Genomic DNA, 25767 nt, shown 5'->3' with positions numbered 1-25767 from the left:
TCTTACATTCTGTCTCTCAGAGAAACTCACTGTCACACACATCCAGTCTCTCATATGCATGCTCTTTCACACAAACATGCTCTCCCTCACGCACCCGCCCTCTCTCACGCGCCCGCTCTCCCTCACACACACGCTCTTTCACACACACACTCTCTTGCACGCTTTCTCTACACTCACTAGCCCTCTCCCACACACTAGCTCTCTCTTACCCGCATGCCATCTCTCACACACACGCCAACTGTCACACACACGCTCTTGATCATACACATGTTATGCCTCGCACAAATCCTCTCACTATACACACACTCTTTCTCACTTACACGCTCTACCTCACACATACACACACACACACATTTCCTCACACACTCACTCTCTCTTACACTCACTCTTCACACACACTCCCTCATGCAGCCACATTCTCTCTCACACACACACTCTCTCTCTCTCACACTCTCTCTCTCACACACACGCTCTCTCTCTCTCTCACACTCTCTCTCTCACATTCGCTCTCTCTCCCACACATGCACTCCCTCACATACACGCTCTCTCTGAAACATGCTCTCTCTCACACATTCTCTCCCTCACGCAAAGCTCAAAGGTGGGTCATCAATTATTTCAATGTTCTCTATTCAAAAGCTAACTTTATTAAACAAACACATTGAGTTATAATTACCTCAGAATTGCACTTACTTCAGGGTTGTTTATCAGTTATATCATCATAGAATCCCTACAGTCCAGAAGGTGGCCATTCGGCCCATCAAGACTGCACCAACAGCAATCCCACCTGCGCCCCATCTCTTTAAGCCCACACATTCACCCCCCTAATTCCCTGAAATTAAGGGGCAATTTATCATGGTCAATCAACCTAACCCACGCATCTTTGGACTGTAGGAGGAAACCCGAGCACCCAGTGGAAACCCACGCAGACACAGGTAGAATGTGTCAACTCCACACAGACAGTGTCCCAAGGCCGGAATTGAACCCGAGTCCCTGGCGCTGTGAGGCAGCAGTGCTAACAACTATCCACCATTTATTGCCCATCTCAGTTGCCCTTGGAGGGCAATGGAGAGTCAACCACATTGCTATGGCTCTGGAGTCACAAGTAGGCCAGACCAGGTAAGGACAGCAGATTTCCTTCCCTGAAGGACATTACTGAACCAGATGGGTTTTTCTGACAATTGACAATGGTTTCATGGTCATCAGTAAATTCTTAATTTCAGACAATTTTTATTGAATTCAAATTCCACCATCTGAATAGGTGGGATTCAAACCCAGGTCCCCAGAACATTAGTTGAGTTTCTGAATTAATAGTCTAGCGATAATACCACCAGGCCATTGCCTCCCCAGTCTTAGATTACCTTACTTTCAACACATTAATTATTAAACATTAAAGTTACCTCTGAGAAATTAATATGCACCATGAAAATAAATGATTATGACACTCGATAAAAGCAAATTACTGTGGATGCTGGAATCTGAAACCAAAAGAGAAAATGCTGGAAAATCTCAGCAGGTCTGGCAGCATAAGGAGGAGAAAATAACAGTGTGTGAGAGAGAGAGCGTGTGACAGAGTGTGTGCGAGAGAGAGTGTGTGTGCGAGAGAGAGTGTGTGTGCGAGAGAGAGTGTGTGCGAGAGAGTGTGTGCGCGAGAGAGAGTGTGTGTGCGAGAGAGAGAGCGTGTGACAGAGTGTGTGCGAGAGAGAGTGTGTGTGCGAGAGAGAGTGTGTGTGCGAGAGAGAGTGTGTGCGAGAGAGTGTGTGCGCGAGAGAGAGTGTGTGTGCGAGAGAGAGAGAGTGTGTGCGAGAGAGCGTGTGACAGAGTGTGTGAGAGAGAGCGTGTGTGTGAGAGAGAGACAGAGCGTGTGTGAGAGAGAGAGCGTGTGTGAGAGAGAGAGAGCGTGTGTGAGAGAGAGAGATCGTGTGTGTGAGAGAGAGAGAGCGTGTGTGAGAGAGAGAGCATGTGTGAGAGAGTGAGAGAGAGTGTGTGAGAGAGAGCGTTTGTGAGAGAGAGAGAACGTGTGTGAGAGAGAGAGCGTGTGTGAGAGAGAGGGGGCGTGTGTGAGAGAGAGAGAACGTGTGTGAGAGAGAGCGTATGTGAGAGAGAGAGAACGTGTGTGAGAGAGAGCGTGTGTGCGAGAGAGAGAACGTGTGTGAGAGAGAGCGTGTGTGAGAGAGAGAGAACGTGGGTGAGAGAGAGAGAGCGTGTTTGAGAGAGAGAGCGTGTGTGAGAGAGCGTGTGTGAGAGAGAGAGAGCGAGCGTGTGAGAGAGAGCGAGCGTGTGAGAGAGAGCGAGCATGAGCGAGAGAGCGTGTGAGTGAGAGAGAGCATGTGAGGGAGAGAGAGCGTGTGAGAGAGAGCGAGCGTGTGAGAGAGAGCGAGCATGAGCGAGAGAGCGTGTGAGTGAGAGAGAGCGTGTGAGGGAGAGAGAGCGTGTGAGAGAGAGAGAGCGTGTGAGGGAGAGAGAGCGTGTGAGGGAGAGAGAGAGAGCGTGTGCGTGAGAGAGCGAGTGTGTGTGAGGGAGAGCATGTGTGTGAGGGAGAGTGTGTATCAGGAGAGAAAAGAGCTGATGTTTCGAGTCCAGATGTCCAAAGCTTTGACAAAGGGTCACCTGGACCCGAAACGTCAGCTCTTTTCTTTCCTTAGAGATGCTGCCAGACCTGCTGAGAGTTTTCAACATTTTCTCTTTTGATTAACCTTCTTAATCTTCTAAACTCAAGGGATTACATGACAATTTAAGTCTGGATGATTTTGCCTTCTCGAACCCTGTATTATTCGATAAATGTTTCTAAAATGACATTCCATTTGTTTTCACAGAATCAAAACACGGGCGAGATTCTGAATGAAGCTCTGATTGGAATTACTGCAGGGAAACACAGCTTGAAACTCAACAATCCTGTCACACTTACTCTTACTCATACTAAGCAACCTGTAAGATGAACATATTTTATGCTTTTCTTATTTGCTTATGGAATGTGGTCATTGCTGGCAAGGTGAACATTTATTGCCCATCCATAGTTTTTCTTGAGAAGGTGGTGGTGAGCTGCCTTCTTGAACCAATGCAGCCAACCTGGTGTAGGTAAACCCATGGTGCTGTTAGGAAGGGAGTACCTAGATTTTGACCCAGTGACTGAAGGAACGGTGGTATATTTCCAAGTCAGGTTGGTGAGTGACTTGGAGGGTAACATGCAAATTATTCTATATGTCTTTATGTACCTAAGTATTCGACAGGAGAGGTAGAGTGGTAAAAGTTATAGTTTTGGAGGGAGTTCTAGAGGAGCCTTGGTGAGTTGCCACAGTACATCATGAAGATGGTAGACACGCCGCCACTGTGCATTAGTGGAGAAGAGAGTGAATTTTTAAGGTGGTGGATGCGGTGCCGATTGAGTGGGCTGCTTTATCTTGGATGGTGTAGAGTTTCTTGAGTGTTGTTGGAGCTGCACTCATCTAGACACTGGAGAGTATTCCATCACACTCCTGATTTGTGCCTTGTAGGTAATGGATAGGTGTTTGGGGGGGGTTCAGGCGGTGAATTAGTACGAGGACAAGTGGATAAAAAATTGAAGTTTTTGGTTTCAAAAGGAAATTGGATGGGCGCTTGAAGAAATAAACTTACAGGGCTACAGGGAATCAAGCAGCAGATTGGGACTGACTGGATTGCTCCATGGAGAAACAGCATAGACCAATGGCTTCCTGTGTCATGTATGACTTTACTCACAGCAGATTTCTCAGCCTGTGACATGTACTTTTAGCCACAGTATGGTTGGTGCACTTAAGGTTTGGTCAATGGTAAGCCCCCCCCAGTATGTTGTTCGTGACATATTTGATGATAATGCCATTTGACGTGTTAGTTAGGTTGATTGGCCATGCTAAATTGCCCCGAGTGTCAGGGGGATTTGCAGGATAAACACATGGTGTTATGGGGGTAGTTGTTGTCGGTGCAGGCTTGATGGGCCGAATGGCCTCCTTTTGCATAGTAGGGATTCTATGATTCAATGAGGATGGTCAAAAGAGAGTTATGGGCAGAAGGGCATTAATTTATTGGCAGAGGGGATATGGGGGTAGGGCCTGGGTGGAATTGTGGTCAGTGCAGACTCGATGGGCCGAATGGCCTCTTTCTGTACTGTAGGGTTTCTATGATTCTATGAATTTAAACTCTCCTGTTTCTCCTCGCAGTACTTGTCCGTAAACAGACAGGGTTTCCTTATTTTGACTATAATTGATGACATATTTTTCCAAGTTCTTAAAATTGGAATGTTGCAATCCTCTATGAATAACTTGCACAGAAGACTCGAGATAAGGTAAAAAGAAGGGGTTTATTTATACACAGACACACAGCCGTACACACAGCCCCCCAATAAACGTACACCTGTGTGTGCACATACATACACACACCATAAACAAACACCCCCACACACACACAAACACCCCCACACACACACAAACACCCCCACACACACACAAACACCGCCACACACACACAAACACCCCCACACACACACAAACACCCCCACACACACACAAACACCCCCACACACACACAAACACCCCCACACACACACAAACACCGCCATACAAACAGACACCTTCACACACCTCATACACCAACACACACACACACCCCCAGACATACCAGTGATATCAGGACCTAAAAATTATCATTATCACAAAAGTGGTAGTGTTGGGCAAGCTAATGGGGCTAAAGGTAGACAAATCCCCTGGCCCTGATGGAATGCATCCCAGGGTACGAAAGAGATGGCGGGGGAAATAACAAATGCACTAGTGGTAATTTACCAAAATTCACTGGACTCTGGTTCCCGCATATTGGAAAACAGCAAATGTGATGCCACTGTTTAAAAAAGGAGGTTGACAAAAGGCGGGTAACTATAGGCCGGTTAGCTTTATTTCTGTAGCAGGAAAAATGCTTGAATCTATCATCAAGGAAGAAATAGCGAGACATCTGGGTATAAATTGTCCCATTGGTAAGGCGCAGCATGGGTTCATGAAGGGCAGGTCATGTTTGAACTTCATGAAGGGCAGGTCATGTTTGGGGCGGCATGGTAGCACAGTGGTTAGCACTGCTGCTTCACAGCTCCAGGGACCTGGATTCGAATCCCGGCTCGGGTAGCTGTCTGTGTGGAGTTTGCACATTCTCCCTGTGTCTGCGTGGGTTTCCTCCGGGTGCTCCGGTTTCCTCCCACAGTCCAAAGATGTGCGGGCTAGGTTGATTGGCCATTCTAAATTGCCCCTTAGTGTCCCGGGATGCATAGGTTAGAGAGATTAGCGGGTAAATATGTAGGGACACGTGGATAGGACCTGGGTGGGATTGTGGTTGGTGCAGACTCGATGGGCCGAATGGCCTCTTTCTGCACTGCAGGATTCTATGATTCTATGACTAATTTGGTGGAATTCTTTGAGAACATTACATGTGCAGTGGACAATGGGGAACCTGTGGATGTGGTGTATCTGGATTTCCAGAAGGCCTTTGACAAGATGCCGCACCAAAGACTGCTGCATAAGATAAAGGTGCACAGTGTTATGGGTAATGTATTAGCATGGATAGAGGATTGGTTAAAGAATAGAAAGCAAAGAGTGGGGGTAAATTAGTGTTTTCCTGGTTGGCAATCAGTGATTAGTGGTGTGCCTCAGGGATCAGTGTTGGGACTGCAATTGTTTATGATTACATAGATGATTTGGAGTTGGGGACCAAGCATAATGTGTCAAAATTTGCAGATGACATTAAGATGGGTGGCAGAGCAAAGTGTGCAGAGGACGCTGAAAGTCTGCAAAGGGATATAGATAGTCTCAGTAAGTGGGCGAGGGTCTGGCAGATGGAGTACAATGTTGGTAAATGTGAGGTCATCCATTTTGGTAGGAATAACAGCAAAATGGGCTATTATTTAAATGGTAAAAAATTGCAGCATGCTGCTGTGCAGAGGGACCTGGGTGTCCTTGTGCAAGAATCACAGGGAGTTGGTTTGCAGATGCAATTTTGTCCTTTATTGCTAGAGGGATGGAGTTTAAAAACAGTGAGGTTATGTTGCAGCTGTATAAGGTGCTGGTGAGGCCACATCTGGAGTACTGTGTACAGCTTTGGTCTCCTTACTTGAGAAAGGCTATACTGGCACTGGAGGGGGTGCAGAGGAGATTCCGGAGTTGAGAGGGTTGGCTTATGAGGAGAGACTGAGTAGACTGGGACTATACTGATTGGAATTCGGAAGAATGAGGGGAGATCTGATAGAAGCATATAAGATTATGAAGGGAATAGATAAGATAGAAGCAATGAAGTTTTTTCCACTGGCGGGTGAAACTAGAACTAGGGGGTATGGCCTCAAAATAAGGGGGAACAGATTTAGGACTGAGTTGAGGAGGAACTTCTTCACACAAAGGGTTGTGAATCTGTGGAATTCCCTGCCCAGTGAAGCAGTTGAGGCTACCTCATTGAATGTTTTTAAGGCAAGGATAGATAAATTTTTGAACAGTAAAGGAATTAAGGGTTATGGTGAGCGGGCGGGCAAGTGGAGCTGAGTCCACAAAAAGATCAGCCATCATCTTATTGAATGGCGGAGCAGGCTCGAGGGGCCAGATGGCCTACTCCTGCTCCTAGTTCTTATGTTCTTATACTCCCACACACAGGGGTGGCACGGTAGCACAGTGGTTAGCACTGCTGCTTCACAGCTCCAGGGACCTGGGTTCGATTCTCGGCTTGGGTCCCTGCCTGAGTAAGTTTGCACATTCTCCTCGTGTCTGCGTGGGTTTCCTCCGGGTGCTCCGGTTTCCTCCCACAGTCCAAAGATGTGCGGGTTAGGTTGATTGGCCATGCTAAATTGCCCCTTAGTGTCCTGAGATGCGTAGGTTCGAGAGATTAGTGGGTAAATATGTAGGGATACGGGGGTAGGGCCTGGGTGGGATTGTGGTTGGTGCAGACTCGATGGGCCAAATGGCCTCTTTCTGCATTGTAGGGTGATGCGCTATCAATTAGGCAAAAGACTACTTATGTGCCAATACAACTGTAGGCTTTTATTCATAACAGAATCAGGAGCACATGCCAACAGGTAACCGACCCGAATTGAACAAAGGGGAGGAGACAGCCACCTTTATACTAGGTGACAAGGGGAGGAGCCGAGCCGGCAGGGGATGTGTCCAGGCAGAACAAACACACAACAGTGTTCCAGGTAGGACAAAGGCACAACTGAAGTCCACCACATTCACCCCTCCTTATAAAAAAAACAACATGGGGTGAAGCGGAAACAATATCACAAGTCCAGACGATCTGGTGGCTTAAGAACATAAGAACATAAGAAATAGGAGCAGGAGTAGGCCATCTAGCCCTCGAGCCTGCCCCGCCATTCAATAAGATCATGGCTGATCTGACGTGGATCAGTACCACTTACCCGCCTGATCCCCATAACCCTTAATTCCCTTACCGATCAGGAATCCATCCATCCGCGCTTTAAACATATTCAGCGAGGTAGCCTCCACCACCTCAGTGGGCAGAGAATTCCAGAGATTCACCACCCTCTGGGAGAAGAAGTTCCTCCTCAACTCTGTCCTAAACCGACCCCCCTTTATTTTGAGGCTGTGTCCTCTAGTTTTAACTTCCTTACTAAGTGGCTTGATCCTCCATCGCGATTGTCGTAGTGCAGGTCGCAGAGTCGTCCGAGCAGCGAGCGGTGTCGGCCCAGGCTCCGCACAGTGAGCATCGAGAGGAGGCGCCAGGTGGTGTGAGGCAGACCCATCTGTCGTCCCGTCCAGTAGTCGGGTACTGCGTGGCGACGGCACCGGCGACTCAAGCGAACTGTACATAGGGGTGAGGGGAGTGGGCTGTGGCTCTGGTGGTGTATAGAGAACAGAGGGAACTGGGGCTGGGGGGTGGAGGGACGTAGTGGGCTCTGGGTGCACAATATGGGAGGCTGGGACTGAAGGGGGGAGGGGCTTAGCGGTCTCTGAGTGGACAACACAAGGGACAGTGGAGCGAAGGGACGTGGTGGCCTCAGGGGCACCTGCGGGTGCCAAGTCGCGGACAGAGACCGTGTCCTCCCACCCATCAGGGTACGCTACATAAGCGTATTGAGGATTAGCGTGGGGCAATTGGACCTCCTCGACCAAGGGGTCTGCCTTATGGGTCCGGACATGCTTCTGAAGCAGGATGGGTCCCAGGGACATCAGCCAAGCTGGGAGCGAAGTACCCGAGGAGGGCTTTCTGGGGAAAGTGAACATCCGCTCGTGAGGGGTCGTATTGGTCGCTGTACACAAGAGTGACCTAATTGAATGTAATGCACCCGGGAGGACGTCTTGCCAACGGCTGACTGGAAGGCCCCTAGACTGTAGCGCTAATAGAACAGCCTTCCAGACCGTTGCGTTCTCCCGCTCTACTTGACCATTACCCCTGGGTTATAGCTAGTAGTGTGGCTGGAGGCAATGCCTTTGGCGAGCAGGTACTGCCGCAGCCCGTCACTCATGAATGAGGACCCACGGTCGCTATGAATATAGGATGGAAAACCGAACAGGGTGAAGAGCGTGTTCAGGGTCCGAATCACCGTAGCCGTGGTCATGTCCGGGCAGGGGAAGGCAAAAGGGAAACGTGAGTATTCATCGATGACATTCAGAAAATAAATATTGCGGTTAGAGGAAGGGAGGGGGCCTTTAAAATCAATGCTGAGGCACTCAAACGCGCGAGTGGCCTTTATAAGGTGCATCCCACCTGGCCGGTAGAACTGTGGTTTGCACTCTGTGCAGACCCTGCATTGCCTGGTAATCGTCCGGACTTCCTCGAGGGAGTAGGGCAGGTAACGGGCTTTGACAAAGTGGAAAAAGCTGGTGACACCCGGGTGACAGAGATCGTTATGGAGGGACTGTAACTGGTCCAGTTGGGCACTGGCACATGTTCCACGGGACAGGGCGTCTGGGGGCTCATTGAGCATCCCAGGCCGGTACATGATGTCATATCTGTAGGTGGAGAGCTCAATCCTCCACCGCAAGATCTTGTCATTCTTAATCTTGCCCTTTTGCCTGGTGTTAAACAGGAAGGCAACTGACCGCTGGTCCGTAATTAAGGTGAATCGTTGGCCCGCAAGATAATGGCGCCAGTGCCGGACGGCTTCCACGATGGCCTGGGCCTCCTTCTCGACCGAGGAGTGTCGAATCTCAGGGCCTTGTAAGGTCCGGGAAAAGAAGGCCACCGGACGGCCCCCCTGGTTAAGGGTGGCGGCTAGGGCAAAGTCAGACGCATCACTTTCCACTTGGAATGGGATGGATTCGTCCACAGCATGCATTGCAACCTTCGCGATGTCCGCTTTGATGTCGTCGAAGGCCCGACGGGCCTCCTCCGCCAGGGGAAAAGAGATCGATTTTAGGAGCGGACGGGCTTTATCCGCGTAACGGGGTTACCCACTGGGCATAATAGGAGAAGAAGCCCAGGCATCTCCTCAATGCTTTGAGGGTAGTAGGGAGGGGAAGCTGCATAAGGGGACGCATACGGGCTGGGTCGGGGCCAAGGACACCATTTTCTACCACGTACCCAAGGATAGCGAGGCGGCGTGTCCGAAAAACACACTTCGCCTCATTATATGTCAGGTTCAGGAGAGTGGCCGGATGGAGGAATTTTTGTAGGTTGGCATCATGGTCCTGCAGGTCATGGCCGCAGATGGTGACATTATCCAGATACAGGAAAGTGGCCCGTAGCCCGTGCTGGTCCACCATTTGATCCATGGCCCGCTGGAAAACTGAGACCCCATTGGTGACACCAAAGGGGACTCGGAGGAACTGGTAGAGGCAACCGTCCGCCTCAAAGGCAGTATATGGGCTATCCTCCGAGCGGATAGGGAGCTGGTGGTAGGCCGATTTTAAATCGATCGTAGAGAAAACCCTATAGTGCACGATACGGTTGACTATGTCCGCGATGCGGGGAAGAGCGTACGCATCTAGTTGCGTATACCTGTTTATGGTCTGGCTATAATCAATCACCATGCGGTGTTTCTCCCCCGATTTAACTACGACTACCTGCGCCCTCCAGGGGCTGGTGCTGGCCTGGATAATCCCTTCCTTGAGCAAATGTTGTACTTCGGACCGAATGAAGGCCCGGTCTTCCGCACTATAGCGCCTACTTTTGGTGGCTATAGGCCTGCAATCTGGGGTGAGATTATCGAATAAAGGGAGGGGTGGTAATCTTGAGGGTCGAGAGACTGCAGGTGGTGTGCGGGGGGTGCTGCAGTGACGGCGCCTTGCAGACAGAGAGCGGGGGATAAGGGCCGTCATACTGCAGGGTGACGCTCCTATGATGGGTGAGGAAGTCTTTTAAGAGACTTCTGGATGAGTACATGGAACTTAATAGGATTGAGGGTTATAGGTAAGTCTATATATAGGCCTAGGTAGGTAGGGATATGACTGGCGCAACTTGTGGGCTGATGGTCCTGTTTGTGCTGTATTTTTTCTATGTTCTATCTTTTCCCAAAGGTAGGGGAGTCTAAAACTAAAGGGCATCAGTTTAAGGTGAGAGGGGAGAGATACAAAAGGGTCGAGAGGGGCAATTCTTTCAATAGAGGGTGGTGAGTGTCTGGAACAAGCTGCCAGAGGTAGTAGTAGAGGCGGGTACATTTTTGTCTTTTAAAAAGCGTTTAGACAATTACATGGGTAAGATGGGTGCAGAGGGATATGGGCCAAACGCGGGCAATTGGGACTAGTTTAGGGGTTAAAGAAAGGGGCGGCATGGACAAGTTGAGCGGAAAGGCCTGGTTCCATGCTGGAAACATAGAACATAGAACAGTACAGCACAGAACAGGCCCTTCGGCCCACGATGTTGTGCCGAGCTTTATCTGAAACCAAGATCAAGCTATCCCACTCCCTATCATCCTGGTGTGCTCCATGTGCCTATCCAATAACCGCTTAAATGTTTCTAAAGTGTCTGACTCCACTATCACTGCAGGCAGTCCATTCCACACCCCAACCACTCTCTGCATAAAGAACCTACCTCTGATATCCTTCCTATATCTCCCACCATGAACCCTATAGTTATGCCCCCTTGTAATAGCTCCATCCACCCGAGGAAATAGTCTCTGAACGTTCACTCTATCTATCCCCTTCATCATTTTATAAACCTCTATTAAGTCTCCCCTCAGCCTCCTCCGCTCCAGAGAGAACAGCCCTAGCTCCCTCAACCTTTCCTCATAAGACCTACCCTCCAAACCAGGCAGCATCCTGGTAAATCTCCTCTGCACTCTTTCCAGCGCTTCCACATCCTTCTTATAGTGAGGTGACCAGAACTGCAAACAATATTCCAACTGTGGTCTCACCAAGATCCTGTACAGTTGCAGCATAACCCCACGGCTCTTAAACTCCAACCCCCTGTTAATAAAAGCTAACACACTATAGGCCTTCTTCACAGCTCTATCCACTTGAGTGGCAACCTTTAGAGATCTGTGGATATGAAACCCCAAGATCTCTCTGTTCCTCCACAGTCTTCAGAACCCTACCTTTGACCCTGTAATCCACATTTAAATTAGTCCTACCAAAATGAATCACCTCACATTTATCAGGGTTAAACTCCATTTGCCATTTTTCAGCCCAGCTTTGCATCCTATCTATATCTCTTTGCAGCCTACAACAGCCCTCCACCTCATCCACTACTCCACCAATCTTGGTGTCATCAGCAAATTTACTGATCCACCCTTCAGCCCCCTCCTCTAAGTCATTAATAAAAATCACAAAGAGCAGAGGACCAAGCACTGATCCCTGCGGCACTCCGCTAGCAACCTGCCTCCAATCCGAAAATTTTCCATCGACCACCACCCTCTGTCTTCGATCAGACAGCCAGTTACCTATCCAATCGGCCAACTTTCCCTCTATCCCACACCTCCTCACTTTCACCATAAGCCGACCATGGGGGACCTTATCAAACGCCTTACTAAAATCCATGTATATGACATCAACTGCCCTACCTTCATCAACACACTTAGTTACCTCCTCAAAAAATTCTATCAAATTTGTGAGGCATGACTTGCCCTTCACGAATCTGTGCTGACTATCGCGGATTAATCCGCATCTTTCTAAATGGTCGTAAATCCCATCTCTAAGGATCTTTTCCATCAATTTACCAACCACCGAAGTAAGACTAACCGGTCTATAATTACCAGGGTCATTTCTATTCCCTTTCTTAAACAGAGGAACAACATTCGCCATTCTCCAGTCCTCTGGCACCATCCCCGTGGACAGTGAGGACCTAAAGATCAAAGCCAAAGGCTCTGCAATCTCATCCCTTGCCTCCCAAAGAATCCTAAGATATATTTCATCAGGCCCAGGGGACTTATCAACCTTCAGTTTATTCAAAACTGCCAGGACATCCTCCCTCCGAACATCTATTTCCTCCAGCCTATTAGCCTGTAACACCATCTCTTCCTCAAAAACATGGCCCCTCTCCTTGGTGAACACCGAAGAAAAGTATTCATTCATCACCTCTCCTATCTCTTCTGACTCCATGCACAAATTCCCACTGCCGTCTTTGACCGGCCCCAGCCTCACCCTGGTCATTCTTTTATTCCTCACATAAGAGTAAAAAGCCTTGGGGTTTTCCTTGATCCGACCCGCCAAGGACTTCTCGTGTCCCCTCCTAGTTCTCCTAAGCCCGTTTTTCAGCTCATTCCTTGCTAACTTGTAACCCTCAATCGAGCCATCTGAACCTTGTTTCCTCATCCCTACATAAGCTTCCCTCTTCCTTTTCACAAGACATTCCACCTCTTTCGTGAACCATGGTTCCCTCACTCGGCCATTTCCTCCCTGCCTGACAGGGACATACCTATCAAGGACATCCAGTATTTGTTCCTTGAAAAAGTTCCACTTTTCATTAGTTCCTTTCTCTGACAGTTTCTGTTCCCAACTTATGCCCCCTCATTCTTGCCTAATCGCATCATAATTACCTCTCCCCCAATTGTAAACCTTGTGGCTATTTCAGAGACATGGATAGAGCAGGGGCAGGAATGGATGCTGCAGGTCCCGGGGTTCAAATGTTTTTACCGGCCTGCCTGCCACAGGAATCGGAGCGGGTGGAACATGGGAAGGTCTGTTGACCTCAGGCAGGATTTTACAGTTTCAGGACGAGCGAGGCTGTAAAATCCAGCCCTTAATCAGAAACGCCAAGGTATATTATGAAGTTAACCGAGACCCCAACTATTTTTGATTTTGGCATTAGTGTGAGCATAAGGTGTTCCACTCGAACTGTGATTCTATTGATGCACTGTTTGTTATTAAAACAAATTTTATTTAACAGTAGTTAAAATATAACAAATAATTAGCATAACTTTTACCAATTGAAATACTTAAACATGACACAGTATAATTCTCAACTGCTAGCTATTTCTATTAGTTCCATTGTAATCAATTTCCCCATAGACGTAAACTTATCTTCAGAATCAGTTAGCAAGGCACACAGGCTTACATGAATTCTCAGTCCCTCAGCCTCAAACCCATTTATGCCAACTCTCTGCTTCCTGTTTACTAGCCAATCTTCCATCTCTGCCAATATGTTACCCTTAACACCATGAGATTTCATTTTCTGCAATTACCTTTAATGTGGCACCTTATCAAATACTTTCTGGAAATCGAAGTACAGTACATCCACTGGTTCTCTTTTATCCAAGCACATGTGACTACAAGAAACCCCAATAAATTGGTTAAACATTACTTCCCTTTCACAAAGAATTGTTGGTTGCCCCATTGCCTAGGGTGTTTCCAAGTGTCTTACTATAACATCTTTAATAGAGCTTTCTAACATTTTTCTTATAGCCTTAAGTTAAATGGCCTGTACTTTCCTGCTTTCTGCCTCCCTCCTTTTTGTGGTAATGGGAGTGGTTGTCCCTCCCTTCTGCCAATCAATCAGTGGGCAGGGCCATTGCTGTGACCCGGGGAGTAAGATGGCATCAAGCCTGTAAATATCTCAATGTGTGTTCCCAATAAAGTTTACATTTATTTGCAACCAACCGGTTCCTGCTTCAAGATATCACACTTTTTGAATAATGGAGCTACATTTGCTATTTTCCAATCTAATGGGACCCTTCCCTGAACTTCTGGAAAATTGAAACCATGTATCAATTATCTCACTTACCATTTTTTCAAGACTTAGGGTCCATCCAGGAAATTGTCAGCTCACAGATCCAAATATTTGCTCAATACCACTTCCCGGGTGATGTGATTTTTCTGAAATCTTTCCTCCCTTCTATTTCCTGACTTATGGCTATTTCTTGGATGTTACCTGGTGTGCTCCATAGTGAAGACCAATGAAAATACCTGTTTAACTCATCCACCATAGCCCTACTTTCCATTACCAATTCCCCAGAACCAATGCTCACTTGTTAGCTCTTTAGTATTTTTAGTGAGAATCTAACACTAGGGACCATCTAGTTAGCTGTAAATCAATTTATTAGAAGTTTATTTTTAATTAAATAGTTATTAGAGGGTAAAAATGGCAGTCAGCAGGGTAGTGTGCTTCTCCTGTGGAATGTGGGAAATCAGAGATTGTTCAAATGTTCCTGACGTCTACATCTGCAGGAAATGTGCCCAATTGCAGCTTTTGTCAGACTGCATTGATCAGTTGGAGCGGCAGTTGAACACACTTAGGAACATGCAGGAGGCAGAAAGGATCATAGGCAGGAGTTTAAGAGATGTGATCACCCCCAAGATACAGACAGATAGATGGGTTACCACTAGAAGTGCAAGCAGAGTGCAGGAGTCCCTTGTGGCTCTAACAAGTATACCGTTTTGGATACTGGTGGGGGTGATTGCCTATCAGGGGATGGTGGCAGCAGAAATCAGAGCAGTGGCACCACAGCTGTCTCTGTTGTACAGCAGGAAGGGTCAAAGTCCAGTTGAACAGTAGTAATAGGGGATTCTATAGTCTGGGGCATAGATAGGCAGTGCATTCCAGGCCACCAACACCTTCTGTGTAAAAAAAAACTCCCCCGTATATCTCCACTGAACCTTTCCCCCCTTACCTTAAACTTGTGTACCCTTGCAATTTCTGTCCTGGGAAGAAGCTTCCAATTGTTCATCCCATCTACGTCCCTCATAATTTTATGAACTTCTAGCAGGTCGCCTCTCAGCCTCCCTCTTTCCAGGGAGAACAATCCCAATTTATTCAATCTCTCCTTTCGCCTTTGACAAGGTACCGCATGGTAGGTTGTTGCAAAAGATTAAATCTCACAGGATCTAGGGTGAGGTAGCCAAATGGAATCAAAATTGACTTGATGACAGAAGACAGAGGGTTGTTTTTCAAACTGGAGGTCTGTGACCAGCGGTGTGCCTCAGGGATCGGTGCTGGGTCCACTGTTATTTGTCATTCATATTAATGATTTGGATGAGAATTTAGTAGGCATGGTTAGTAAGTTTGCAGATGACACCAAGATTGATGGCAGAGTGGACAGTGAAGAAAATTATCCAGGATTGCAACGGGATCTTGATCAATTGGGCCAGTGGGCTGATGAATGGCAGATGGAGTTTAATTTAGATAAAGGCGAGATGATGCATTTTGGTAGATCGAACCAGGGCAGTTAATGGTAGGGCATTGGGGAGAGATCTAGGGGTACAGGTTCATAGCTCCTTGAAAGTGGAGTCACAGGTGGGCAGAGTGGTGAAGAAGGCATTTAGCATGCTTGGTTTCATTGGTCAGAACATTGAATACAGAAGTTGGGATGTCTTATTAAAGTTGTAAAAGATCTTGGTAAGGCCGCACTTGGAATACTGTATACGGTTCTGGTCACCTTACTATAGAAAGGATTTTATTAAACTAGAAAGAGTGCAGAAAAGATTTACTAGGATGCTACCGGGACTTGATGGTTTGAGTAATAAGAAGAGGCTGGATAGACTGGGACTTCTTTTCTCTGGAGCGTAGAAGGCTGAGGGGTGATCTTATAGAGGTCTATAAAATAATGAAGGGCATAGATCAGCTAGATAGTCAATATCTTTTCCCAAAGGTAGGGGAGTCTAAAACTAGAGGACATAGATTTAAGATGAGAGGGGAGAGATGCAAAAGTGTCCAGAGGGGCAATTTTTTCACACAGCTGATGGTGCATGTCTGGAACAAGCTGCCAGAGGTAGTAGTAGAAGTGGGTACAATTTTGTCTTTTAAAGAGCATTTAGACAGTTACATGGGTAAGATGGGTATAGATGGATATGGGCCAAATGCAGGCAATTGGGACTAGCTTTGGGGTTTAAAAAAAAGGGCAGCATGGACAAGTTGGGCCGAAGGGCCTGGTTCCATGCTGTAAACCTCTATGACTCTCTGATTCTATGATCCCTGCGGAACACCACTAATTCAGACCTCCATTCAGAAAAACACCCTTCCACCACTACCCTCTGCCTTCTATGTCCAAGCCAGTTCTGAATCCATCCAGCTAGTTCACCCCTGATCCCATGTGATTTAACCTTTTGTACCAGCCTACCATGAATGACTTTGGCAAATGCTTTACTAAAGTCTATGTGGACAACATCCAAAGCCCTTCCCTTATGAATCATTTTTGTCACCTCCTCAAAAAACTCAATTATGTTAGTGAAACATGACCTCCCTCATATAAAACCATGCTAATAAGAGCATTCAGTTCCAAATGTGTATAGATCCTACCTCTATGAATCTTCTCCAACAATTCCACTATCACTGACGTCAAGCTCACTGGCCTATAATTACCCGGATTATCTTGCTACCCTTCTTAACTAACGGGACAACATTGGCTATCCTCTAATCCTCTGGGACTTCACCAGTGGCCAACAAGGAAACAAAGATTTCTGTTAGAGGCCCAGCAATTTATCTCTTGTCTCCCTCAGTAACCTCGGATAGATGCCATCTGGCCCTGGGGATTTGTCTACCAAACGCTTCCTCTCTCATTATGATGACTTGTTCTAAAGTGTTTACATATCCCGCTGAGATATCACCAATCAACTTGTCCCTCTCCCTCGTGAATACCGATGCAAAGTACTCAATAAGGATCTCACCTGCTTCCTTTTGTTCTACGCATAATTTCCTTCCTTTTTCGTTGAGTGGACCAACTCTTTCTCTAGCTACCCTCTTGTTCCTAATGTAGGTATAAAATGCTATCTAGGGGTGCCAATTTGCATATGGCTCAGGTAATAATTGAGAAATTATTACCTTTGAGATTCTGCTGTTAAATTTAGTGCCTCGCTCCTCATACTGACAAAGCAGAACCTCCTTCCTCATCCTGCCTATGTCATTGATGCCTACATAGAACATAGAACATAGAACAGTACAGCACAGAACAGGCCCTTCGGCCCACGATGTTGTGCCGAGCTTTGTCTGAAACCCAGATCAAGCTATTTCCTCCCTATCATCCCGAAGTACTCCATGTGCCTATCCAATAGCTTCTTAAATGTTCCTAAAGTTTCTGACTCCACTATCCCTGCAGGCAGTCCATTCCACACCCCAACCACTCTCTGAGTAAAAAACCTACCTCGGACATCCTTCCTATATCTCCCACCATGAACCCTATGCCCCCTAGTTACCGCTCCATTCACCCGAGGAAATAGTCTTTGAACGTTCACTCTATCTATCCCCCTCATCATCTTATAAACCTCTATCAAGTCTCCTCTCAACCTCCTCCGCTCCAAAGAGAAAAGCCCAAGTTCCCTCAACCTTTCCTCATAAGACCTACCCTCCAAACCAGGCAGCATCCTGGTAAATCTCCTTTGCACTCTTTCCAGTGTCTCCACATCCTTCTTGTAGTGAGTGACCAGAACTGCACACAATATTCCAAATGTGGTCTCACCAAGGTCCTGTACAGTTGCAGCATAACCCCACGGCTCTTAAAGTCAAACCCTCTGTTAATGAACGCCAACACACTATAGGCCTTCTTCACGGCTCTATCCACTTGAGTGGCAACCTTCAGAGATCTATGGATATGAACCCCAAGATCTCTCTGTTCCTCCACATTCTTCAGAACCCTACCTTTGACCCTGTAATCCACATTTAAATTTGTCCTACCAAAATGAATCACCTCGCATTTGTCAGGGTTAAACTCCATTTGCCATTTTTCAGCCCAGCTCTGCATCCTATCTATATCTCTTTGCAGCCTACAACAGCCCTCCACCTCATCCACTACTCCACCAATCTTGGTGTCATCAGCAAATTTACTGATCCACCCTTCAGCCCCCTCCTCCAAGTCATTTATAAAAATGACAAATAGCAGAGGACCGAGCACTGATCCCTGTGGCACTCCGCTGGTAACCGGTTTCCAGTCCGAAAATTTTCCAACCACCACCACCCTCTGTCTTCTGTTAGATAGCCAGTTACCTATCCAATCGGCCAAACTTCCCTCTATCCCACACATCTTTACTTTCTTCATAAGCCGACTATGGGGGACTTTATCAAACGCCTTACTAAAATCCATGTATATGACATCAACTGCACTCCCTTCATCTACACACTCAGTTACCTCCTCAAAAAATTCTATCAAATTTGTGAGGCAAGACTTGCCCTTCACAAATCCGTGCTGACTAACCCGGATTAAGCTGCATCTTTCTAAATGGTCGTAACTCCAATCCCTAAGGACCTTTTCCATCAACTTACTGACCACCGAAGTAAGACGAACCGGCCTATAATTACCAGGGTCATTTCTATTCCCTTTCTTAAGAAGTCCACTGGAGCAAGCTGAGAGGGGTGATTGAAAAGCAGCAGTGCTGGTAAGAGATTAATTGGATTAATTGAATTGTTTATTTATTTAATTAGTCAGCTAGTGTGTGTATTTTTTTGGCCTTTACTTGAACAGCAGTTTTTCAAGTTTAAAGTGAAAACTAGAAGTGGGCAGCAAAGGAGTCTGGGAAGGGTTTTTATTTTAACTTTAAAAGTCAGTTACCTGGGAGGTTCCCCCTCATTGATCCACTGGAGCAAGCTGAGAGGGGTGATTGAAAAGCAGCAGTGCTGGTAAGAGATTAATTGGATTAATTGAATTGTTTATTTATTTAATTAGTCAGCTAGTGTGTGTATTTTTTTGGCCTTTACTTTAACAGCAGTTTTTCAAGTTTAAAGTGAAAACTAGAAGTGGGCAGCAAAGGAGTCTGGGAAGGGTTTTTATTTTAACTTTAAAAGTCAGTTACCTGGGAGGTTCCCCCTCATTGATCCACTGGAGCAAGCTGAGAGGGGTGATTGAAAAGCAGCAGTGCTGGTAAGAGATTAATTGGATTAATTGAATTGTTTATTTATTTCATTAGTCAGCTAGTGTGTGTATTTTTTTGGCCTTTACTTTAACAGCAGTTTTTCAAGTTTAAAGTGAAAACTAGAAGTGGGCAGCAAAGGAGTCTGGGAAGGGTTTTTATTTTAACTTTAAAAGTCAGTTACCTGGGAGGTTCCCCCTCATTGATCCACTGGAGCAAGCTGAGAGGGGTGATTGAAAAGCAGCAGTGCTGGTAAGAGATTAATTGGATTAATTGAATTGTTTATTTATTTAATTAGTCAGCTAGTGTGTGTATTTTTTTGGCCTTTACTTTAACAGCAGTTTTTCAAGTTTAAAGTGAAAACTAGAAGTGGGCAGCAAAGGAGTCTGGGAAGGGTTTTTATTTTAACTTTAAAAGTCAGTTACCTGGGAGGTTCCCCCTCATTGATCCACTGGAGCAAGCTGAGAGGGGTGATTGAAAAGCAGCAGTGCTGGTAAGAGATTAATTGGATTAATTGAATTGTTTATTTATTTAATTAGTCAGCTAGTGTGTGTATTTTTTTGGCCTTTACTTTAACAGCAGTTTTTCAAGTTTAAAGTGAAAACTAGAAGTGGGCAGCAAAGGAGTCTGGGAAGGGTTTTTATTTTAACTTTAAAAGTCAGTTACCTGGGAGGTTCCCCCTCATTGATCCACTGGAGCAAGCTGAGAGGGGTGATTGAAAAGCAGCAGTGCTGGTAAGAGATTAATTGGATTAATTGAATTGTTTATTTATTTAATTAGTCAGCTAGTGTGTGTATTTTTTTGGCCTTTACTTTAACAGCAGTTTTTCAAGTTTAAAGTGAAAACTAGAAGTGGGCAGCAAAGGAGTCTGGGAAGGGTTTTTATTTTAACTTTAAAAGTCAGTTACCTGGGAGGTTCCCCCTCATTGATCCACTGGAGCAAGCTGAGAGGGGTGATTGAAAAGCAGCAGTGCTGGTAAGAGATTAATTGGATTAATTGAATTGTTTATTTATTTAATTAGTCAGCTAGTGTGTGTATTTTTTTGGCCTTTACTTTAACAGCAGTTTTTCAAGTTTAAAGTGAAAACTAGAAGTGGGCAGCAAAGGAGTCTGGGAAGGGTTTTTATTTTAACTTTAAAAGTCAGTTACCTGGGAGGTTCCCCCTCATTGATCCACTGGAGCAAGCTGAGAGGGGTGATTGAAAAGCAGCAGTGCTGGTAAGAGATTAATTGGATTAATTGAATTGTTTATTTATTTCATTAGTCAGCTAGTGTGTGTATTTTTTTGGCCTTTACTTTAACAGCAGTTTTTCAAGTTTAAAGTGAAAACTAGAAGTGGGCAGCAAAGGAGTCTGGGAAGGGTTTTTATTTTAACTTTAAAAGTCAGTTACCTGGGAGGTTCCCCCTCATTGATCCACTGGAGCAAGCTGAGAGGGGTGATTGAAAAGCAGCAGTGCTGGTAAGAGATTAATTGGATTAATTGAATTGTTTATTTATTTCATTAGTCAGCTAGTGTGTGTATTTTTTTGGCCTTTACTTTAACAGCAGTTTTTCAAGTTTAAAGTGAAAACTAGAAGTGGGCAGCAAAGGAGTCTGGGAAGGGTTTTTATTTTAACTTTAAAAGTCAGTTACCTGGGAGGTTCCCCCTCATTGATCCACTGGAGCAAGCTGAGAGGGGTGATTGAAAAGCAGCAGTGCTGGTAAGAGATTAATTGGATTAATTGAATTGTTTATTTATTTAATTAGTCAGCTAGTGTGTGTATTTTTTTGGCCTTTACTTTAACAGCAGTTTTTCAAGTTTAAAGTGAAAACTAGAAGTGGGCAGCAAAGGAGTCTGGGAAGGGTTTTTATTTTAACTTTAAAAGTCAGTTACCTGGGAGGTTCCCCCTCATTGATCCACTGGAGCAAGCTGAGAGGGGTGATTGAAAAGCAGCAGTGCTGGTAAGAGATTAATTGGATTAATTGAATTGTTTATTTATTTAATTAGTCAGCTAGTGTGTGTATTTTTTTGGCCTTTACTTTAACAGCAGTTTTTCAAGTTTAAAGTGAAAACTAGAAGTGGGCAGCAAAGGAGTCTGGGAAGGGTTTTTATTTTAACTTTAAAAGTCAGTTACCTGGGAGGTTCCCCCTCATTGATCCACTGGAGCAAGCTGAGAGGGGTGATTGAAAAGCAGCAGTGCTGGTAAGAGATTAATTGGATTAATTGAATTGTTTATTTATTTCATTAGTCAGCTAGTGTGTGTATTTTTTTGGCCTTTACTTTAACAGCAGTTTTTCAAGTTTAAAGTGAAAACTAGAAGTGGGCAGCAAAGGAGTCTGGGAAGGGTTTTTATTTTAACTTTAAAAGTCAGTTACCTGGGAGGTTCCCCCTCATTGATCCACTGGAGCAAGCTGAGAGGGGTGATTGAAAAGCAGCAGTGCTGGTAAGAGATTAATTGGATTAATTGAATTGTTTATTTATTTAATTAGTCAGCTAGTGTGTGTATTTTTTTGGCCTTTACTTTAACAGCAGTTTTTCAAGTTTAAAGTGAAAACTAGAAGTGGGCAGCAAAGGAGTCTGGGAAGGGTTTTTATTTTAACTTTAAAAGTCAGTTACCTGGGAGGTTCCCCCTCATTGATCCACTGGAGCAAGCTGAGAGGGGTGATTGAAAAGCAGCAGTGCTGGTAAGAGATTAATTGGATTAATTGAATTGTTTATTTATTTAATTAGTCAGCTAGTGTGTGTATTTTTTTGGCCTTTACTTTAACAGCAGTTTTTCAAGTTTAAAGTGAAAACTAGAAGTGGGCAGCAAAGGAGTCTGGGAAGGGTTTTTATTTTAACTTTAAAAGTCAGTTACCTGGGAGGTTCCCCCTCATTGATCCACTGGAGCAAGCTGAGAGGGGTGATTGAAAAGCAGCAGTGCTGGTAAGAGATTAATTGGATTAATTGAATTGTTTATTTATTTCATTAGTCAGCTAGTGTGTGTATTTTTTTGGCCTTTACTTTAACAGCAGTTTTTCAAGTTTAAAGTGAAAACTAGAAGTGGGCAGCAAAGGAGTCTGGGAAGGGTTTTTATTTTAACTTTAAAAGTCAGTTACCTGGGAGGTTCCCCCTCATTGATCCACTGGAGCAAGCTGAGAGGGGTGATTGAAAAGCAGCAGTGCTGGTAAGAGATTAATTGGATTAATTGAATTGTTTATTTATTTCATTAGTCAGCTAGTGTGTGTATTTTTTTGGCCTTTACTTTAACAGCAGTTTTTCAAGTTTAAAGTGAAAACTAGAAGTGGGCAGCAAAGGAGTCTGGGAAGGGTTTTTATTTTAACTTTAAAAGTCAGTTACCTGGGAGGTTCCCCCTCATTGATCCACTGGAGCAAGCTGAGAGGGGTGATTGAAAAGCAGCAGTGCTGGTAAGAGATTAATTGGATTAATTGAATTGTTTATTTATTTAATTAGTCAGCTAGTGTGTGTATTTTTTTGGCCTTTACTTTAACAGCAGTTTTTCAAGTTTAAAGTGAAAACTAGAAGTGGGCAGCAAAGGAGTCTGGGAAGGGTTTTTATTTTAACTTTAAAAGTCAGTTACCTGGGAGGTTCCCCCTCATTGATCCACTGGAGCAAGCTGAGAGGGGTGATTGAAAAGCAGCAGTGCTGGTAAGAGATTAATTGGATTAATTGAATTGTTTATTTATTTAATTAGTCAGCTAGTGTGTGTATTTTTTTGGCCTTTACTTTAACAGCAGTTTTTCAAGTTTAAAGTGAAAACTAGAAGTGGGCAGCAAAGGAGTCTGGGAAGGGTTTTTATTTTAACTTTAAAAGTCAGTTACCTGGGAGGTTCCCCCTCAGGAGTAGTTTTTTTTTCTCTCGGGCCCCTAGCCCTATAAATTGGTGCAGAGGAGATACCCGATCCTCTACACTGGTAGAGGATCCCACCCTTCCATCCTCCTCTAACCTAATTATATGTGTGGGGAAGTTTTTTGTTTTCTTTTTTTCTTGCTGGTAATGGCTTCAGGGATGGCAGTTCAGGCAGTATGCTGCATCTCCTGTGGGATGTATGTGGTGAGGAAATCCAGTAGTGTTTCAGGAGATTTTAGTTGTAAGAATTGCATTAGATTGCAGCTTCTGGAGGAGCGTGTAAAGGAGCTGGAGGGGGAGGTAGAGGAACTCCGCATAATTCGGGAGGCGGAGGTGGAAGTTGATAGGAGTTATAGAGAAATAGTAACTCCTAGAAATGAGGCTTGGGTCAATGCCAGGAGGAGGGGTAAGAAGCAATCGGGAAGACAATCCCCTGGGGCGGTTCCCCTCCATAATAGGTTTTCGGTGCTGGAGGCTACAGTTGAGGAGGAATCAACTGAGCATAGAGAGCAGATCTCTGGGGGTGAGCCGAGTGAGAAAGCTCAGGTGGTTAGGGGCTGTAAAAGACTGGGCCTTGTGATTGGGGACTCCACAATTAAGGGGACAGATAGGAGGGTCGGAACTAAAGGTAGGGACTCAGGGTTGGTGTGTTGCCTACCAGGGGCTGGGGTCCGGGATGTGTCTGACAGGGTATTCAGGACTCTTAGGGGGGAGGGAGATAAACCACAAGTTATTGTACATGTGGGGACACACGACATAGGGAGGATAGGGGAAGGGGATATTAGGCAGGGATTTATGGAGTTGGGGTGGAAACTAAAGGCCAAGACTGACAGAGTGGTTATCTCTGGACTCTTGCCTGTACCACGGGATAGTTTAGAGAGGAATAGGGAGAGGGAAGGTTTGAATTCATGGCTGAGGGGATGGTGCAGGAGGGAGGGGTTCAGGTACTTAAGCAATTGGGGCTCGTACTGGGGAAGGTGTGACCTCTATGAGAAGGATGGTCTACACCTTAATCAGAAGGGGACCAATATCCTGGGGGGTAAATTTGCTAAGGCCATGCAGGGAGGTTTAAACTGATTCGGGGGGGGGGAGGGATCCTGAGTAGTGGGGCTGAAAGTGAGGGATGCATGGATGGGGACTGCAATGCACGGCATTGCAGAGGTGGGGTGGAGCAGGGTTTGAAATGTGTATACTTCAATGCCAGGAGTATTCGCAATAAAGTGGGTGAACTTGCAGCGTGGATCAGTACCTGGGACTTCGATGTTGTGGCTATTTCAGAGACATGGATAGAGCAGGGGCAGGAATGGATGCTGCAGGTCCCGGGGTTCAAATGTTTTAGTCGAAGTAGGGAAGGAGGTAGAAGAGGGGGAGGGGTAGCATTATTGGTCAGAGATTGTATCACAGTGTCAGAGAGGAGGTTTGATGAGGACTTATCTGTTGAGGTAGTATGGGCGGAGATTAGAAATAGGAGAGGAGAGGTCACCCTGTTGGGAGTCTTTTATAGACCTCCTAAAAGTTCTAGAGAGGTTGAGGAAAGGATTGCGGAGTCAATCCTGCTTAGGAGTGAAAGTAATAGGGCAATTGTTATGGGGGATTTTAACTTGACTAATATTGACTGGAATTGTTATAGCTCTAGCTCGTTAGAGGGGTCAGTTTTTGTTCAAAGCGTGCAGGAAGGTTTTTTGACTCAGTATGTAGACAGGCCAACTAGAGGTGAGGCTATATTGGATCTGGTGCTGGGAAATGAGCCAGACCAGGTGCTAGACTTGGAAGTTGGTGTGCATTTTGGTGATAGTGACCACAATTCGGTTACGTTCACCTTAGTGATGGAAAGGGATAGGCATGAACCTCGGGCCAGTGGTTTTAGCTGGGGGAAGGGTAATTATGAGGCTATTAGGAGAGAATTAGGAAACATAGGTTGGACTAGGAGATTACAGGGACTGGGAACGTCCGACATGTGGAGTTTTTTCAAGGAGCAGCTACTGCGAGTCTGTGATAGGTATGTCCCTGTCAGGCAAGGAGGAATTGGTAGGGCTAGGGAACCGTGGTGCACCAAAAAAGTTTCTTTGTTGGTTAAAAAGAAAAAGGAGGCTTATGTTCGGATGAGACGTGAGCACTCGGGTAGTGCACTAGAAAGCTTTAGATTGGCTAAGAGGGAGTTGAAGAGCGAGCTTAGAAGGGCTAAAAGGGGACATGAGAAGACTTTGGCGGATAGGGTTAAAGAGAATCCTAAGGCGTTCTATAGGTATGTCAAGAACAGAAGGTTGGTTAGGGCAAGTTTAGGGCCAGTTATAGATGGCAGAGGGAAGTTATGTGTGGAACCGGAGGAGATTGGTGAAGCATTGAACCAATATTTCTCTTCGGTGTTCACGCAAGGGGACATGAATATAGCTGAGGAGGACACTGGGTTGCAAGGGAGTAGAATAGACAGTATTACAGTTGATAAGGAGGATGTGCAGGATATTCTGGAGGGTCTGAAAATAGATAAATCCCCTGGTCCGGATGGGATTTATCCAAGGATTCTCTGGGAGGCAAGAGAAGTGATTGCAGAGCCTCTGGCTCTGATCTTCAGGTCGTCGTTGGCCTCTGGTATAGTACCAGAAGATTGGAGGTTAGCGAATGTTGTCCCATTGTTTAAGAAGGGGAACAGAGACTTCCCCGGGAATTATAGACCGGTGAGTCTCACTTCTGTTGTCGGCAAGATGTTGGAAAAAATTATAAGGGATAGGATTTATAGTTATTTGGAGAGTAATGAATTGATAGGTGATAGTCAGCATGGTTTTGTGGCAGGTAGGTCG

General features: G+C 45.6%; 1 protein-coding gene across 2 annotated transcripts in view; it reads left to right on the top strand.

Moving 5' to 3' along the window:
* LOC144492776 (adhesion G-protein coupled receptor G6-like) overlaps positions 1–25767 on the top strand; it is a 374363-nt gene that overhangs the window by 228589 nt on the left and 120007 nt on the right. For both annotated transcript variants that reach the window (XM_078211194.1, XM_078211193.1), the window contains one exon: positions 2814–2927. In XM_078211194.1, the coding sequence (XP_078067320.1) occupies positions 2814–2927 (114 nt within the window). The remainder of the gene's footprint in view (positions 1–2813; positions 2928–25767) is intronic.

Source organism: Mustelus asterias, chromosome 4 (genome assembly GCF_964213995.1).
Source record: "Mustelus asterias chromosome 4, sMusAst1.hap1.1, whole genome shotgun sequence".
Taxonomy (NCBI): Eukaryota; Metazoa; Chordata; class Chondrichthyes; order Carcharhiniformes; family Triakidae; genus Mustelus; species Mustelus asterias.
This window is presented reverse-complemented; position numbering and strand designations above follow the sequence as displayed.